The sequence below is a fragment of the Acanthochromis polyacanthus genome, chromosome 6 (assembly GCF_021347895.1).
Source record: "Acanthochromis polyacanthus isolate Apoly-LR-REF ecotype Palm Island chromosome 6, KAUST_Apoly_ChrSc, whole genome shotgun sequence".
Taxonomy (NCBI): domain Eukaryota; kingdom Metazoa; phylum Chordata; class Actinopteri; family Pomacentridae; genus Acanthochromis; species Acanthochromis polyacanthus.
Genome location: NC_067118.1, coordinates 20,830,830 through 20,850,835, shown reverse-complemented (window position 1 = coordinate 20,850,835; position 20,006 = coordinate 20,830,830). Strand labels below are relative to the sequence as shown.

Sequence of the window (20,006 nt, the reverse complement as noted above, 5' to 3'; positions counted from 1 at the left end):
AAAGCAGATGGGCAAGCGCCTCAGACTTGGCTCAGTGGTTATCAGTGGAAATTGGAGTTTTTGTGACAGCTCAGAGAGTGTGAAGGACATTGCATAATATAAGTCTCCAAAGACAAAAAGAAAGAAAGAAAGAAATGCCAAATCTGTGGTTTCTCTTCTGCATTGAGTGTTGCATGTTGTATTTTGGAAGGACATTTAGATGAGAGCAGGGTGGATGTTGGGCTCAGATGGCATCTAGTGGTACCACAATGGATATATAGTCCTAATAGTGAAGCACAGTGGGAGGATGGGGCTGTGTGAGTGCAGAAGGTGAGAGGAAATGTACAGTTTGCACCAAGGATGCCTGTGGATATACCAAAATACTGGCTGACATGATGACTCCCAGTCAGCAGAAGAGGAATATTCCAGCATGATAACCATCCTGAGCACACTGAATGTATAAAATGTTATTTATTGTTGCCCCAGAATGAGAAAAAAAAATCGATATGTGTTGACACAGAGGAGGGATTCCCCCTCAGGAGCAGAGAGAGAGAAGAGGAAAGGGTCTGAAAGTTTCGGTTGATATAGATTTGTTTTCCATTAATTTTGAAGGTATGTAAGCTGAGCAGATGATTTTACGCAAGTGGATAAATGACACATACACGCACAGGAGAGAGAGAGAGAGAGAGAGAGAGAGAGAGAGAGAGAGAGAGAGAGAGAGAGAGAGAGAGAGAGAGAGAGAGAGAGAGCTCTTCGCTGTTGTCGGTACCTCCGGTTGGCTGCGCTCTCCTCCTCGGCACCGGACAGACACCGGGAGCGCATGGTGGACGCATGAAGGATGAATGAACTTTAAATCTGCCTCACAACTTTCACTACCCCCCCTCTCTCTCTTTCCCCCTCTCTCCCTCCTCCGCTGCTCCAGAAGCAAACACCCAGAGGAAGAAGGTCTCTACAATGGATTTACTGCCATCACGTTGCTATTGTGAATGATCACATCTCTTGTTTTTTTTTCTTCCTTTCTCTCTCTTCCTTCTTCTTTCTCCGCGGATGCTCACTAGCGTCGTGAGTCGAGATGATGGCATCAATAGGGGAATTCGATCCTCTCAACACCAGAGTCCCTGCAACTAAAATAGAAGTTACCGTGTCGTGCAGGTAAGGTCAAACTCTCTCCTGCTGGACAGACGGGTGGATGCTTCCAGTTCAGAGGCTCATTTCAGCCACTTGGCTTTAAAAGTGTTTTCATCTGGAATCCAGATTAACAAGCAAACATCACCAGTTTCATACAAGTTAATTAGGTGTGTGTGTGTGTGTGTGTGTGTGTGTGTGTGTGTGTGTGTGTGTGTGGTGAATGTTTTTCTTCTTCTGATGTAACACTGCTATCTTCTGTGATGCTTCCTCAATCTGTGTCTACATCTCATAGAAACAAACCTCAATTTCTGCAACATTAGAGAATGTTATATTTTCAATGCATTTGTCAAAAAAACAGACTATCTATCTATCTATCTATCTATCTATCTATCTATCTATCTATCTATCTATCTATCTATCTATCTATCTATCTATCTATCTATCTATCTATCTACTTTCTTATGCCCTTTGCTCTCATGGTTAAACCCACCCTCTTCCTCCAATATGCAGCAACACATTTTTAAAAAATCCTTTACAATCTCTGAGTTTTTTTGCATGAATTCTGTTCACTAACCTGCTACATTGCCACTGATATTCACACACATGCATCGAGGATAATTGATATTGCAGGTGAATTGTTTATTTGGCAATGTACAGCAGCAGTATTCATAATTTCTAACCCTAGTAACCCTTATATGTGCCTGGCTTCACTATTTTGTGGCTGCTTGAGCTGAATGCCTGGCTGGCTGGCTGGCTGGCTGGCAGACCGACTGAGCAGTGAAACTCATTCAGGGTTTTTCCAGACCGTCAGCCTGCCTGCCTGTCTGCCTGTGCACTGACTGTCTTTCCAATCCGCTCCTGAATAATGAATAGCTGTTGCTCCTGTGTAGTCCCTCCTGAGATCAGCCAGACTTGAAGTGTCCAGACACCTGAGTTAGACAGAGCAGAGCCGGGAGGGCGAAAGTGAGCTCGAATGGGGATGAAGTTCTTTGTGCTTAACCTTGACTTTGCACTACAGAGTGCTGTAAATGTAGGGTTCTTATTTCGCCTCAGATTATTGGCTTTTTGTTAGACATAATGAGAAATGCTACAGCCAGCAGCTTAATATAGAAACCTGGAAGCAGCTTGGTTCTTTGCGAAGGTGACAAAATCAACTCATCATCACATCTCAGTAATGAAATATTTTATCTTGTTTGTTTATTCTGTACAAAATCTGAAGTGTTAAAATGACACGTTGTGGTTTGATGGAATTTATGTTTAAGACAAGAAAAATGAGGGACTAATGGAAAAGGGGACTAAACAGAGTAAACAGACTGATGTATAACCCCTCGTGATGGACTTTAGAGCTGGTAGGCAGAGGCTTCATGCAAATTTACTCTCCTCCTACAGACAAATGAATTTACTCTCCAATTAAAACAAATCTATTATTGATCTGATAAAAGGCATAAAAGGTCAAGCATATGTTGTTAGCATCAACATGTGTGTGCATGTGCAATAGTCACAATGTAAGAAGTGCTTTAACCTCAACTCAGACGGTTTTTATTTTTCATGAGTAATCTACAAGGGAAGCCTTTATTTGCTCCAAGAGTTTAAATGCAATTAAAAACTGGATTTAAAAAGCAAAGTTTGTTGACATGCAAGCTCCACATGTACACAGCAAAGCAGGGCCAGGGGCAGGAGAGAAACACTAAAAAGGGAGATTAGGTTGCAAAAAGAAGAGAAGCATCAGTCAGTGGAAATATTTTGGCAGCAGAAACTATGATGTTGACCAAAACCAGTGTCTTGAAATCGTTGCCACCACAAGCGGCAACGCATCTAATTAGTTTGAGTGTTTAAATTAGCATCACAAAGCTCTGCATGATGAGTGTAAAGTCAAACCTAAATATCATCCAATATATAAAAGTTTGGGGTCACTTAGAAATGTCCTTATTTTTGAAAGGAAAGCATTTTTTCAATGAAGAGAACATTAAATGAACCAGAAATACAGTCTAAACATTGTTAATGTGGTAAATGACAATTCTAGCAGGAAATAGCTGGTTTTTAATGGAATATCTACATAGGGGTACAGAGGAACATTTCCAGCAACCATCACTCCTGTGTTCTGATGCTCCATTGTGTAATGGTGTTGAAAGGCTAACTAATGATTAGAAAATTCTTGTGCACTTATGTTAGCATATGAATAAACCTTAACCCTAACCCTTTTCATGGACAACATGTAATTGTCTGGGTGACCCCAAACTTTAGTGTATATTTTTGAATGACTTTGCCACGTTGGAAAGTTTCCAAACAGCTTTTTTTTTTTTTTTTTTTTGGGGGGGGCATTTTTAAAATGCATTTTTATGAAGACACACTTCTCTATATAATCAGTCTAATAATTCTTGAAGGAACAATTATTTTCCAAACTACTACTACTACTAAGTATTTACTGCTCCCTATCATATCAATGTGATTATAAAGATAAAGAATATTTTATTTTATGCTGATTACAGTACATAGCTCCCTAACTCGAATGAGCATGACATTGCTGCTGGTGTGCACATTAGCAGTTATTTTGTTTTTGCAGTTCTATCTTCAGACTGAGTAAAGGTCACTGTTTTCCCTTTCTCTAGTCCTTATGCTAAACTAAGCTGGCCAGCTGCTTTTTAAAACTTCATATATAGCCTAAATGAGACTGGAATTCAGAGTAACTAAACTTGGCCAATATACATTCAAACACTCTCAATAAAGTCTTATTCAGCTGTCCATGTAGAGGAGCTGTAGTGACGTCTTTAACATTTTTGTGGCAACCTTTGACAGAGTTCTGTCAAGAAAAGTAAAATAATGATTGAGTTTATTTTCAGTTTCAATTTGTGGTGTCTTGCCATGTATGTCTTAATAGATCTTAGGAAGCCTGGGCTATTGTAACCACACTGGACCCAAGAATAAGGGGACATGCCACTGTCTGAAAAGCTTGTGTCTCAGAACAGATTTTTTTTTTTGTGTTACTGATTTTACATGATACCTTAAAATCAGGTTGTGACTGATTAAAACCAGACACAGGAAGAGCAAATAATTCTTCATAAAAGGCCCGTATTCACCAGAATCCAATTTTTTTTTTTACAACAAAGTGAACATTGTTTCTTTACTTTTGCTAAAAGAAAAAGTCGGTCACTCCGTTTGTTTTAATATTTCCAAAATCATTAAGTCTACATAGACAGGTTTAAATAGCACCAAAACACAAGAGTGTGTGGGCATGTAATGATGTAACTGTATATTTTTATTCAAAGTAACATTTTGGACTTAAATTTTAAAACTCAGTTTATGTTAAGAGTCGCAGTCACATCTACATTCTAGTCATTTAGCAGTAAGGAGTTCAGTCAAGGCAAATCTTTTATTATTACTTCTCCATATTCTGCTTCCTGAGGGTATCATCAGTGTTTTATCTGTAATTAAGTGTTTTATTTTTCTTACCATCTCAAGGAGAGGGTTTTCTGCACAACACTGTCTGATGATTAATTTCACAAAATAATGCAGGGGGCAATTTCAATCTGCCCATGACCCAACTTTTGTGGGCTTAGCTGAGGCTTTTTGGAAACACTCAGGAGTACAAAGAAAAACAAAGACAAGAAAGGAATATGAAAAGGAATTTAATAAATGTTAATGAATAGATAGTTTTGGAAGGATTGGAAGGATTCATCTTTACTTGCACCTTTTCTGTTTCCACAGGAGCCTACTGGACGTGGACACATTCTCCAAATCCGATCCTGGTACGTTCCAGCTTTTCCTGTCTGAAATGCTAGTATTTACTGTTTTTAACTGATGTATTTACAGTTTACTTTATGAACATTGCACGCTGCATTTGTTTATTTTTTTTTTTCTACACTGGTATTCTTTCTTACCAGCAAGAAAAGCATTAAGATGTAATGAATGGTGTTCCATTCTCCTCTGGCTTTTAGTAAATAACCCTGAAGGTCAGAGCTTTCAGTGGGTGACAACAAGGCTGATACAATACAGCGGTGAAAAGGCAGAATAGAGAACAAAGACAAGACTAAGGAGGGCTTGAAAAGTCAAGGTTGAAACAAGGTTGTGATGTGGAGCTGGCTGAGCTTCAGCATGTTGGGTGCCAGAAAGACGATGGGACTGGAATTAACAGGAATGTCACAGTTTGAAATAAAAAAGGTTTTTGGCTTTGAGCAGCGGTGGAGGAAGTATTCAGATCCTTTAGCTCACTAAAAGTACCGATACAACAATGTAAAAATACTCCATTACGAGTAAAACCCTGCATCACAAACTCAATGGCACTGGATGGGTCCCTCTGACTGGTTTATTATTGTGTACAACTTGATTAACTTCATTATAGTGAAGCATCAGCGTGTTAGCAGCAGGTTACTGTCAGAGCTGCTCTAAGTGGAGCTATCTTAAAATATTTAATGTAAAGTTTTACATTCAGGGACAGCAGATAAAAGTCTGAGAAACAAAGCTCTGATCGGATTTTTTTTCTTGTTGATTTCTGGTGTCATAAAGGCTCATTTGAACACTGAAGTGAAACCATGTGAGCAGTTTTGAGGCAAAAATCACTGTGTGGTGGAGCTGTTAATGGAAGTATAATGTATTCTGTACAATGGAAAGACTCAAGTGACTCATTACAAGGAACTCAAAATTGTACTTCAGTCAAGTACATGACATAAATATATATACTGACAGTCAATAGAAACTTTGAGGTAGAAATGTACGCAGAATTCTACTTGTAGGGGGGTTGTAATTATTCATTGTGGATTTACTGATGATCTAGTGCCCTGGTAGTTGAGATAATGATGAGTTATCATTTTGTCATGATTCATTGCACATGGGTTGGTCACTTTGCAAAAGTGAACCAAATACACACCAAGCAATACTCAGTGAGTATCTGCACAATTTGAGAATGGGTTTTGAAGGCCTATATAAAGGCCCAAAAAAGGCCACCATTGTTAGTCCAGTGAACAGCATCATGCCGCGTCTATCACATGAACAACGTCACTGGGTATGGTGGAGGCCGGTTTGAGCTACAGTGATGTAGCCAGGCGTATGGGCTGTTCCCAACCCACAATAAGAAGCCTGGTCCAAAGCATGCGCCGACGGATCGCTGCCTGCATCGAAGCAAATGGAGGCCATACTCGGTATTGACTGTTGTGACTTTGTGTTTGGCAGGTGCCGTTTTCTTTTGTGAAATTCTTTATTTTGAAATCATTCTTGAAACTTTAGATTTTTGTTTCTGTATGCCAGTATGCTAAACAAATGATTCATATGAAAAAAATCCAGTTTCGGGCTTCAAAATAAAAATTATGTTGAAAAATATGGTCTCAAAGTTTCTTTTGACTGTCAGTGTACTTAGAAAACTGCTTTCCATAGGGATGGATGTTTTTTTTTTTTTTTTTTTTTTATGCAGAGCTCTGTAGCAGCAAATGTTAAGCAGGTAAACCATGTTCTAGCAGTGGTGTCTGCTTGTTAATGAAATCAGACGCAGGATTACCTGTTCTACTTGTAGCTGGAAATACTTCATTATGACAGGCTGTGTGTTTGGGCTGCAGGATGAATTTGTGATGATGACACGTTTCACAGATGGTGCTCAGAGACAGATGAGAATCCAAACATCTAAAGCACCTACATGTTTATCCATCCACTGTATGTTTGACAGGACACTTCCACATGCAGAAATGTGTGAGCCTGATCTGTCATATTAACCTCACGGCACAGAAAATGTCCTGTGTATTATTTCTTGAATGGAGTGCTGAGCTGCCTGAGCAAACTCAAGAAGAGAAGCTATTTACCCATTTCCTTTTTAAAGAAGTCTCTTTACGTACATCTGTGTTCTGCACGTATCTCAACAAGCGTTCGTCTGATCCACTTCAGACTTGAAGGTTGCATCATCGGGAACCTGAGGAAGTGCAGGGTCGAGGTTCTAGCAGATCAAATGAATGAGCGATGCTTTTGTGGTCTTTCTCCGGTCTTCAGCTTGGCCTTTGGCCTCGTGGGCAGAACCACTGTTGCTCGGCAACATCTGTAAATGCAAATATTCAATGTCACATGACAATACCACATTTGGACTGCACTTGTATTATTGTAGCTGTACAAATACCACTAGTTCAAGACTACCTAGAAAGACCTTTTTACCTACAGCTGCATCAGGTGCCTTGAGTTTTAACCTTCTGAGCCCCAAGCAGTTTTTGGTCATATTTTGATCCATATTACATTTTTATTCACTGTGGGCTTGTTTTTCTCTGCGCCTCTATGGAAACAACACAGCCATGGCTACAAGAGAAAGCTCGAAAATTCCCTCTGTCTATGGCGGAGTTATGTCATAAATCATAAAGAAAAGAAATGAAATGAAAGGTGAATTTCTCTGATATAAAAAACTAGAATCAGTGTGTAACATGTTTCCAAATGTTCACAGCTGTTGCCAACACTGGAAAAAACAGCAGCTCCACATACTAAGGATCAGCTATTTGACTTGGCCTCTTCACAGGACTCTGCCCATCACCCCTACACAGATGTTCCATCCTCCTCAATGTATCTTCCAAGTACTTACTGACAACATTCTCCCCTAAATGCTGTTTTTGAGCCATGCTGTATTTATTTTATTGATCCAGTGTTTTATTTTGCTCTCAGTCTCTCTTGCCATCTCCTCTCTGCTCTGTGCAAACACAGCCTCAGTTCACCTCAAACTCTCTGAGTTTTTCACTGTTGGTCACAGGTGAATCAGTCATGCTTTCTCAGTTACACTGTGGTAGCAGACTTTTTTGTTTTGCTCAGAATTTTAGTGCAAGTGCTTTATTTAATGAGGTGTTTTTTTTTTTCAATGAGCCATGTAGAAGGGATACATACCAAGACCATCGGAAAGCTGAAACACTGCAAATCTCACATTTCTTTCTGTTTTTAGAGTAATTTCAGCCTGCCGACGGATTGTGGAGTTCAGAGAAATAAACTGCACCAATCACAGTAATAATTTATGGAAAATGTTCCTTACCCCAGGAAGAAACCTCCCCATTAGCCCAGAATGCAGAATTAGCCTTTAGCTTCAGCATTTCTAACAGATCCCTGATTTTATATGATGCAAAGCGCTGGGACGTCTTGGACAGTTCTACAAAGAAGCTGAGAAAAAAAAGAATGGTTTTCAGTGCTTTTAACCTGTGCTGCCAGCTGATATTCTGGAGAACCCTGAGTTCATTTCTCCTACCTGCAGAGCTAAGTTTGTGTATAGTCTCAGTTGTTTTCATTGCCACTAGCTGCCATTTCTCAGTGGAATCCAATGTGTCAGCCAGAGGTGACAAGTTAAGAAAGGAGTGTGGTAAAAAAAATAAAAATAAAAAGAAGAAGAAGAAGTTTTGGTGCTACAATTGATGCACACACAAAAAAAACAGACACAATTTTTGAGTGGTTTCCAGCAAGTTGCTCCATTTCTAGCAATCCTCATTGTTAAGCTATTTTGACACTATGACTTGAATCTGTCACTAAATTAAGGTAATAACTGGAGACACGTATATGTTTTATCGTTTCTGAATGCTTGATAATATTCTATCAATAGCTGTGGATGTTTTCCAGCCAATCATCTCTACAGGAAGTGGCCTGATGAGTTTTTCCACCAATAACTCACAAGAAGCATGAAGCAGTTCTTCAGGATTCATGCTATTTCGGTCTTGTCCAGTGAGGAAAATAAAAGAACAAAACATGTGAGCCACAGGGAGGCAAGTTAAAATACATGAAGTACTGAATTATAAGAAATAAACAATTTTGAGAATGGCAGCTAACAAGCACAGAAAGAGTATGAAAGTTAGATGTTCCTCCTCTCAACACAATGAGAGCAAGAAGTGTAGTAGACGAGCCAAGAGAAAAAAAAAATGCTAAGAAAGTGTCTTTACAGGGAAGCATGATGACAAGACTGAGTGAAAAGGCTGTAACAAGCCCAAGAGCTGTATAAAGAAAATTACAGAGAGTGCATCTTCTCTGCACCAGGCAATCCAAAGTGCTCTGCTAGAAGTTTTAGGTGTTTATTCGTTTTGCCCTCTTGACACCAAAGCTCTCTAGGTCCAGTCAGTTCTTAAAAAGAAAAGCAGTGTGGTGCATTTGAGAGCCCATGGGGCACAGCTCTCGCAGACAAATGATCGCCCAAATGAGGCAGACAGTCAGGTTGTAAATGAGTTATACAAATCACAGCTGGAGAGCACATCTGTCTGTCTGCTGGTCTTGAGGCTTGGCTGATAATGTGGGTGACTGATCACAGATGTGAGGGCTGCCTGAGGTGCTACTGGCCTCCAACCAGTACAGACAGGGAGAAGTGGTGCATGAGCCTCTCCTTTCAGTCCAGCACACTCGAGCAGATGTGGTGAGCAGCACTGCCTGTTGCTAGATGCACTACAGCTGGAAGATGTAATTAGGAGAGACACTGTTATAAATTGTAACCTAAGTAACATAGACAGAACAGGCAGGATGTAAGGTAGTGAGTCAAGATTTAAACTGTTTTGTTAAAGCAACGACTACAAGATGCACTTTATGAATATATTCTTATGTATTGTGTCCTCTTTGGTCCACAGAAAAAGGCTATTAAAAAATGGGAAAACATAAACAGAATCCAATTACTGCAAAATGCAGTTATTTTAGTGTGCAGCAGTAATGAGATTTTGCAAAGTCAGAGGTTTGCATGAATCTGGTGCTCAGCGGCAGTACAGTATTTTTATATGTAAGATACATATGGTACAACTGAATGAGTAGATCACACAGTTGGTAGGATGTGCAATATTAAACGTAAAGTAAAAGATCATTCGAAGCCGGTGTCAACAACAGTACAAGTCATCTCATTTCACTTCAACCGAAAGGCAAATTTTTAGTTTCACATTAAGAGAGCACAGGCGTGTTTTATGCATTATATCCGGATACCAAATCGTGTGACCTAAATATGTAGCGTGCAGCTGGAATTGATGGGACTCAGAAACAGACTCAAAATTTAATTGTTCGTTGCATCACATCCGACGGATATGTCCCGATGAGTCCGCAGCAGTCGATTGGCAGTAGGATCACAATCATGTGATCGTCAGGAGCTTCCGCAATGTTCACTTGTAGTCATAGTTACAATGACGCCATGTTGCTATCTCGCAGTGATGCAGAAATATTGAAAAAATCCGTGGATCCAGACGATGAGCCGCATCACAGCCAAAATCTAATCAGTTGGTGCTTGTGTCATTTATGACCTTACCTGAAAATTTCATCCAAATCCATTTGTCTGTTTTTTGAGTAATTTTGCTAACAGACAGACAGACAGACAAATAGATGAAGAAACATACGCCAGTCATCACATAACTAGTAATAATAATAATCAGTATTACATACTAGTGATTATGTTAAGCAGTTCTCCGATCCAGTGCATTCAGATGTACACTATGGTCATTATTATATCAGTGGACAATGAAACACCTTCCAAGTAAAAGGCTGCTGTACCTTATCTCTTACTGCCTAAAATGACACTGAAAAAAAAAACTGAAACATCACTTGCCATGAGAGTTTACAAGAACCATACACACACACTATAACCTGTAGCCAAAGACAAAACCTAACTAAACCTTACACTGAGATTCCACTTTGATTTCCAATGACAAAAGACTGGAAGCTATGATGAAAAAACTAACACTGAACACTTTAATGAGGATACTTCACTGAAATTTAATGCAATCTGACACAACACCTCTCGCATCAAATCTACTTGGACAAAATAGTAAACAAAACAAAGTAAACATTGGTACACATATGTTACTGTCAGGACAGGAGGTTGATCCAAAATTAAAATGATCACAATTTGCAAATACTATGTCTTTTGCAGACAGCAACAGTATTTTAATAAGACAAGATTTAGGTTGTTTTTACTCCATATAATTAGTTTATGTGTGTTAATTTTTGACTGATTTGTGAAATAGATTTCATATTTAATTTTGTTTAATAAACAAAGACACAAAAGATAAAAGATTGCTGACATTTCTAGCAGGTTGTCAAAGATTGAAGTTAAGATTTTAGATTGTTCTCATACATCAAGATTGTAGAATGAAACAAAATTCTAGAATTTTGTCATACACCAAACAATACTTAAAGCAACATGTTTGCGTTCACAGCTGTTACCAACACTAGGCAATGGCGCCACCAGGCGGTGGCCTGGGGTGGCCGCAGCCACCCCTACAAACCTGCTGGCCACCCCACTGGCCAGTTACAAGTATCAGTTGCCAGTTAAGCTCACACAGCTGCAAAGACAAGGCTCAGACGGCACACACTTAGCCAATCGGAGGGGACAAAGACGGTTCCTTCCCCCTTGATTGGCTCATTGTCTAACAGTGATGTCAGTCACTCATTCATTCCGTTGGTTCTGAGTAGGTTGCAAACTCTGACAGCATGGCCATCGATCAGCAGCACGGATCTGAACAGAGGACTATGAGTAAGTCATAATTTCTTTTGTAAAAAGAAGGGGGAGAATTAATATTCATCATGACGTGCTTTTTAAGTGCCAAAAGGTGTTGCTACAGCAACCTGTTAGAGCAGCACTGCTGTGCTTTTTAACTTATTTGAGTTAGGTACAGTACGTAGGCATAGTCAGCTGCTGCTATTATTACTCGCCAAGGCGTGGTGGAGTTATGTGATGATCTGCGTACGTTTGTCTGTGAATCTGTCTGTCCGTGTGAAACATTACTCAAAAACGGAGCAACAGATTTGAATGAATTTTTCAGGAAATGACACAAAGACCAAGTGATTAAATTTTGGAAGTGATGCGGCTTATAATGTGGATTCACGGCTTTGTTAAAGAGTACCCATTGCCAGATACAGCAGCCTGCACAGCCTAGCTGTAACCATGAGGTTACCGCTACATATTTTGGCCATGTGATGTAGCAAACCCCAGCCAGACACCTTAAGTTCAGCTGTCAGCCTTATTTGAACATAAATTCTCCTTTCTGTCCTTCCCTCATTTCTTCACCGTAAGACCTTGTCCCCGCTCGGTGCTTATAAGTTTTAAACACATCTTCTACTCGACAGCAACAGCGTGGCACCGTTTTCTACCATCTTTATGTAAATTTTCGGACTTTTTGGCAGCATCTTTGTCATGTCAAGAAACCGCTTCTTAGACAACACTTCCTGTGCCGCTGGAATGGTTACAAAATAAAAGCCTGTGACATTAAAAATACGTCTTCAAAATAAAAGCATTGAGGGAACGTTATTTTAACACTAGCAAAACAAAGGCTTGTCAAAAGTGATGAACTGATCAACACACCTTCATAAGTGTAATTTACACGTGGTTTTGTATCCATGCATAACATGCACATGCATAACACATGCCTGTGCTCAGCACAAGATAATTTTTTATTGAAGATTTCATCCGTTGTAAATAATACGTCAACTCAGCAGCCTTGGCGGAGTACTGCGCTCTCTGAGTGCTTTATGAGTTTCAATTTCCAGATCATGAAGAGGAAGTCAACAGACATCTCTTCTTACTTCAAGAAGAAAATTAGCACAGGAGGAGAGAGAGAGAGCCAACAGTCGAGCAGCAGATGCATAGTGATGAGGAGATGGAGGAGGAAGGAAGGGAGGAAATCAACTCAAAATGTTAACTGTACTGTTATTAGTCTATGCATATTAGATCATTAGTAACATTAGATATAGCATAATAAAGACAGCAAGTTTATCAATAGGCGCTTCCTCAATTCTTTCTGATAGTTTTCTGCTAGCCTACATAATAATATAAATAATAGACAGTATAATAAAAATATAATAAAAGACAGTAATAATAGTACTAGTAAAATAAAATTCCTGAAATTATGACTATTTTGTTTTGGTGTGCCACCCCAAGATTTTAGGTGGCCCACCTGGCCACCCCTACGAAAAGCTTCTGCATGCACCACTGACACTAGGGAGGTGCTATAGATTAGCTTCTTGACTTGGCTAATTTACAATGTTTCACGTTTTTCACACAGCTCCTCACATTATGTCTACATGGATATTCCATCATTTTGAATCTATCTTCCAACAACTTGCTGACATATTGCTCTCCTATATCCTTCTAGATTATGTTTTCGCTGTATTTATTTATTTATTTTCTCCTCTCTGACTAAACACAGGCTGCTTTTCACCTGAAAAATCTCAGAATTTTCAGGAGTTGGCTGCAGGTCACACCTGATTCCAGGCTTCTCAGTTACATTGTGTTGCAAAGATTTCTTTTTTCTTTCTTTTTTTTAAAATTTTTTAAATTTATTTGGCACAAATGCTTTCTTTGTAGAGCTTTGTTTTTTCAATGAACCAAGTGGAATGAATTAATTGTGGTCACATGTATTGATTGTAAGCTTATTTTTGTTAATGTATTTTTTCTTTAGATAGAAAACCACACCATATGTGATACCAACCAAGACAGTTGAAAAGATGAAAATCTGACTATTATTTCTTTTTTTGAGGTTTCTGGTTCTGATTTGAGGTTTCTTGTCACATGTCAAGATTCTAGAACATTGACACAGATGAAAGATGTTCCCAGTGAATTGATGTATAGGAAAATGAAGCAGTAGCTAGATTTCTGCTCCTGTTAGCTTGCAAAAAGGATTACGTACTGTGACATATAAAATTTAACATTTCCTGAACAGTTACATGTAATAAGATATCTTCTTTTCTTGGTTGTGACATTTCATTCACTAGAACACCCAAAATCAACACAGAAGTCTGGCATTCTGTACAGTTTCAACTGGCTCGAACTCTGCTGCAATATGGCAGCAACAGAGATGTTTATCACAATCCAGATGAGGCTTTGGAGGGGACTGAAGTGGCTTTTTAAGTATGAACTTCACTGCTGTAGCAGGAAATCATAAATATGGTGTCTGTGCCATCCAGCACGTTGCGTTAGCCAGTCATGAAACCGCTTCTTCAATAATTACTAGATTACTGTCAGTATAGTTGTAAAATTTCTTGGTTAATCACCTGTGTAGGCCTGCAGAATCATAATTTTTACTTCAGTCGGTTGCCTTGTGGGATATCTCATCATCTTACTGCTACCTGAAACATCAGCCCCACCAGCATCCACCTATATAATTTCCACCTCGAACTCCCCATCATGTAACAAGTACGGGGGTCCTCGACTTACATCAGAGTTCCATTCCTATGGCTTGATATAAGGTGGTTTTCACTGCAAGTTGGAACTCTGGAGAAAATGCAAACAAAGCCATCATCGGCATCATGATATTGATTAGTTATTCATAAAAGACATGAATACCAATGACTTCCATGTTGTATGAGTCATTTTACAAGAAGATAGAAAAATATAGAAAAATATGTCCCACTGTTCTTACAATGTCATCTAATAATGCTAGTGGTTTGCCCTGTTCTGAGCCTTTTATTATGTCTAATTTCACTTCCATGGTGTGCTGAACTTAAGGCAGAATTATCGATGTGCTTGTAAAAGCCTTTATTTTGAACTTGTCTGTTGACAGTTGTCACTTCCTGTCTGCTATTTTGATGTTCAGCTTTACACAAGTACATGCTTTTGTGGATGCACGGCTCTCTACTTTGTAAACGCCACAGCCGCAATGTCGTAAGTAATTGACTTCATTTTTGGACTTACTGGTTAAGTTAAAAAGAATTATTTTCATGCCTTTTTTGTTGTTGTTTTATTGTGTTCTAGTTGCAGTTTTCTCTCTGTTTGCAATGTGTATCAAGAGCCACAATAAAGAAGTCAAGTTTGCTACTACTCACGATTCATTTTACAAGCACAAGTTTAATGAGTTGGACAGCTACAGCTTTTACCATCACCATTTTCTTTGCCAATAGAAGAGTCTAACTTACTCTTGGGAGCCATAATGAAGGGCTAAAAGTTAGCAAATGTACAGTGGGTCTAAAAAGTATTTAGTCAGCCACCAATTGTGCAAATTCTCCCACTTAAAATGATGACAGAGGTCTGTAGTTTTCATCATAGGTACACTTTAACTGTGAAAGACAGAATATGGGGAAAAAAAATCCAGGAAATGACATTGTAGGATTTATGGTGGATAGTAAGTATTTGGTCAATAAAAGTCCAACTCAGTACTTTATAATATAACCTTTGTTGTCAATGACAGAGGTCAAATGTTTACGGTAGTTCTTCACCAGGTTTGCACACACTGTAGCTGGTATTTTGGCCCATTCTTCCATGCAGATCGATTGAGCAGTGATGTTTTGGGGCTGTCGCCGGGCAACACGGACTTTTAACTCCCTCCACAGATTTTCTATGGGGTTGAGGTCTGGAGACTGGCTAGGCCACTCCAGGACTTTGAAATGCTTCTTAAGGAGCCACTCCTTTGTTGCCTGGGCGGTGTGTTTGGGATCATTGTCATTCTGGAAGACCCAGCCATGTTTCATTTTCAATGCTGTCACTGATGGAAGGAGATTTTAGCTCAAAACCTCCCGATACATGGCCCCATTCATTCTTTCCTTAACATGGCTCAGTCCTGTCCCCTTTGCAGAAAAACAGCCCCAAGGCATGATGTTTCTGCTCCCATGCTTCACAGTAGGTATGGTGTTCTTGGGATGCAACTCAGCATTCTTCTTCCTCCAAACTTGACGAGTTTATACCAAAAATTTCTATTTTGGTGGCATCTGACCACATGACATTCTCCCAGTCCTCATCTGGATCATCCATATGCTGTCTGGCAAACTTCAGACGGGCCTGGACATGTACTGGCTTAAGCAGGGGGACACGTCTGGCACTGTAGGATTTGATTCCCTGTCAGTGTAGCGTGTTACTGATGGTAGCCTTTATTACTTTGGTCCCAGCTCTCTGCAGGTCATTCACCAGGTCCCCCCGTGTAGTTCTGGGATTTTTGCTCACCGTTCTCATTATCATTTTGACCCCATGGGATGAGATCTTGTGTGGAGCCCCAGATCGAGGGAGATTATCAGTGGTCTTGTATGTCTTCCATTTTCTAATAATTGCTCCCACAATTGATTTATTCACACCAAGCTGCGTACCTATTGTAGATCCACTCTTCCTAGCCTGGTGCAGGTCTACAACTTTGTTCCTGGTGTCCTTCGACAGCTCTTTGGTCTTGGTGGAGTTTGGAGTCTGACTGTTTGAGGCTGTGGACAGGTGTCTGTTATACAGATAACGAGTTCAAACAGGTGCCATTAATACAGCTAACGAGTGGAGGACAGAAGAGCTTCTTAAAGAAGAAGTTACAGATCTGTGAGAGCCAGAGATCTTGCTTGTTTGTAGGTGACCAAATACTAATTTTCCACCATAATTTGCAAATAAATTCTTTAAAAATCCTACAGTGTGATTTCCTGGATTTTTTTTTTTTTTTGCCATATTCTGTCTCTCACAGTTGAAGTGTACTTATGATAAAAACTACAGACCTCTGTCGTCATTTTAAGTGGGAGAACTTGCACAATTGGTGGCTGACTAAATACTTTTTTGCCCCACTGTAGCTCAATCCAGGGTGGTGCACAACCTGCGAATGTAAACAAAGCCATCTTATGACAACTATTTGGCCAACTAGTTCCACTGAACCAGTTCCAACATAACAACGAAATGCCGTAGGTCGAGGACGTTGTAAACCGAGGACCCCTGTAATTTAAAACAATCTAATTAGAGGCTTTGTAGTTAATTTGTCAAATAACAATATTTGACACATTAAGCAAAAATTTTCAAGTCAAATAAATATTGGTTGACGACTGAATTGATGAATAGACATATACATGAACTGAACAAAACTGTTTCATTTATATTTGTCTGTGCATTTTTCCTCTGTCTACTACATTCAGAGATTACTGCAAACTCAGCATGCAATTAAAGTGATTATATTCAACATTTTATAAACTCAAGCACTTTCAGTGTCTTGAAAAGTGGTCTATTATGGGATGACTACACCGTTTGCTGGTACCAGGACTGTCGTAGCTGACGTTAGCTCTGGTGCTAACAGCAGCATATTTTGCATTGAGGTGCAGTGATAAGAAAACTCTTTGTTGCACAATTTGCACACAGCCATGCTTTTATTCAAGCTGCCATCGGGAAGATTTTTAAAAGAAAACTTTTCACAGTTCACCAAACTTTCTTGTGTGTCGACATCACGCACGGCATCCTGGTATCTTCTTCGCCACTGGAAAACAGACTTTTGGTTCATTATCACCACCTGCCAGGCTGGAGTGTGCATCAGTGTTACTGGTGTGCCAGAAATTATGGAACTGAGAGAGGATTACATGCAGTTTTCTGTAATTAATTAATCAAAATTAAAGCCTTGAAGTCCTAGCCCTAGTGACAATGTAAAAAAATAAAAAATAAAAAAGTATCTCCTCCCTACCTGCCAGTCAGTGCTACTTGGACGAGATTACTGTCATAGGAAGCTGTTATGACTGACAGTCTGAACAACCTCTTATCTGATAGCATGTTCACTCACCTCTTGGAAACTGCAGTTACTAAGCTGGTCACAATTCAACAGGAACTTTAATGTGTCATTCTGTTATTATATGTGGAGGAGAACTATTATTTGAGCACGTATCTGAATACACTTGTCCACAGGTGCTTTCATAAGTCGGACTGGTTAGCTGATTTAGTTTCCATTCGCAGCTGCTCCCTGCTGTGTGTGTGTCCAGACTTTACGACTGTTGAGTCTCAGCTGTTGGGTATTTGGCAGCAAAGTTAGATGGAAGCAAATGCCATGGCAGTAATAAGGCCACAGCGTGTGACAGGAAGGAAGTAATGAACAGTGTTGGCACAAAGTCAAACAGAGAAAACTGACCCACTCAATCAGGCAGACATTCTGTCTCCACTTTTTAATATGGAAATACTTTAATCAGAGTGTACAATCAGAGCTACAAGTATTGCAGCACCTCTGATTGTGTACATGCTAAATATAGTGACTTTAGTAGACAAAGAGAGCAAAAATAACACAGTATGCAATCAGGTCAAAACGAGCGTCTTGCCATCTCAAAACTGCAGGTAATTTAATCACTTTAAACATCCTTCAGAGCTAATAGGCTGCACTCAGTAAATGGGTCAGCAGTATCACTGAGGAGTCAGGTTTTTATGACATGTCAAAGCTTATTACAATCATTTTATAGAAGGGAAGAGGTGGGACAAATGTTGACACATCACAGTCAGATAAGCCAGAACCAATTAAAATGCCTAAACTGCTAAATGCAGTTGTGCATAAGTGGCCAGTTGTCATTATTTTAGGACTCCAGGTCCTTTTAAACGGGCCAAGTGAAAATTATTTAAGAAGGGACCATGTACAATATTAAACATAAATGTTTCCATTTGATGCATTGTACCAGAGATAGCTTTAAGCTAAAAAATTACAAGGAACCATGCTGGAAGTTGCGGATGGGATATTAAACTTTGCATAATACTGACTGGTCAGCGTTAAGGCAAAGGAGTGAAAATAGTATAAGTATAGGATATATTAAATCGATGAATTTTTTTATTTTTTTTGTAGCTGAGCCTTTTGTTTAGGTGGCTAAAATATATTATGCAGTTGACCCCATCCACAATAGTGCATCACTTAGCTTCCATGCCGGTCCTTCTGTCTGCTTCTCTGAACTGGAGGCGTGCTGACTGTAATGTACTGTTGGTCATACACTGACTATGAGTAAGTACCTTATACAACCCCACTTCAAAGAATCAGCTCAAGAGTGCATGTGCAAAATGCACGTGAAAAGCATGGCAAATGAGGATTAAAACTGTATGTTGATTTTTAAAAAAATATCTATAAAATCTTAAAAAAGAACATGTAAATTGATTCTAGTTTCCATCCACTGCTGTCATGTGGAATCTAGATTGAGGTTCACTGAGATTAACAGCTGTTTTTAGTAATTCTATGACTCTGGACTGTTGCAAAAGAAGATGCCTCAACAAGACGATGCTCACATGCTACATAAATCATTATTTATTCACCAAGTCTATTTCCAATGCACCTTTTTGTCATTGTGTTGATATTAAGATGCCAACACATCCGCTGAATTTCAGCAGTCTCTAATTCCAGCTTCTCAAATGTGAGAATTTGCTGCTGCAAAGAGGCAAAGAGTGTCAGATCATAACTTTCATATCTTGTGTTTTTAGTTACTTTATTAAATCAACAGTCAGGTTGTACAAATGACAGGAAACATAACTTTCGTTAAAGTGTTTAGTTTTATTTTTGTTCCACGAGGTTTTAATCTGTCATTGGCGCTTTTTCTTTGTGTTGTTGTTCTGCCTGTGATGTTGGCACAGATACTTAATCAGGGACAGTGAAAGCAGGTGCGCATCATTTGTCCTTCTGAGCAGTAACTGAGTGGGCACTGCTAAGTTGTGGAAGGAATGAAAAATTGTTCAGCAGGAAATAAAATTCTGTTAAAGCCGGTGCTGATGGATGTGCATGTGTGACCATAAATAAACCGTATTGTCAGCATTAGCTAAGTAATCTTAAGTGAATGTGTCATCCTGTGTTCTTTGAATGCCTTTGTCTGTCTGGCACACTCTTTGCTTACCGTAGCTAGATGGTACATTCCAGGTTTAGGCAGTAAGGATGAGGAGGGAAGATGTCAGTCATTAATGACCAGTGGGACTGAGTAGATGGTTTAGGTTTTTGGGGATTTGTTTTTCTCTTGCTTCAGTTGAGGGTACTTGTTTTGAACTCCTTGAGTTTAGTATCACTGACATTCTTGCTGAAAGAAAAGCACTTATTTTTTTGTCGATTTCTGCCTGAAAATATGTTTTTAGTGCATTGTGTGGGCTTATGTTGGTAGCACAAAACCAGCCATTTGAAGATGTCACCTGGGGCGCTCAAAATTATATTGCCATTTTTCTTTCACCCATTATTAATTTATTCATTAAAAACAACAACAAAGAAGGGTAATGGGTAAATGCAAGGTTCAGCTTTTTTGTGTTATTGTTGAATTTACAGTGGTTCATTTTTGCTTTTGTTCAT

General features: G+C 39.3%; 1 protein-coding gene across 3 annotated transcripts in view; it reads left to right on the top strand.

Moving 5' to 3' along the window:
• Positions 1-715: 715 nt before the first annotated feature.
• The window catches only part of cpne9 (copine family member IX), a 119,098-nt gene continuing 99,807 nt past the window's right edge, over positions 716-20,006 (top strand). The window contains exons 1-3 of one of the 3 annotated variants that reach the window (XM_022193776.2): positions 717-924; positions 1,038-1,131; positions 4,813-4,853. In XM_022193776.2, coding sequence (XP_022049468.1) covers positions 1,052-1,131; positions 4,813-4,853 — 121 coding nt within the window. In that variant the 5' untranslated portion in view covers positions 717-924; positions 1,038-1,051. Of the gene's footprint in view, positions 1,132-4,812; positions 4,854-20,006 lie in introns of all 3 variants that reach the window. The other 2 variants (XM_051949446.1, XM_022193775.2) reach the window with 2 other exon arrangements.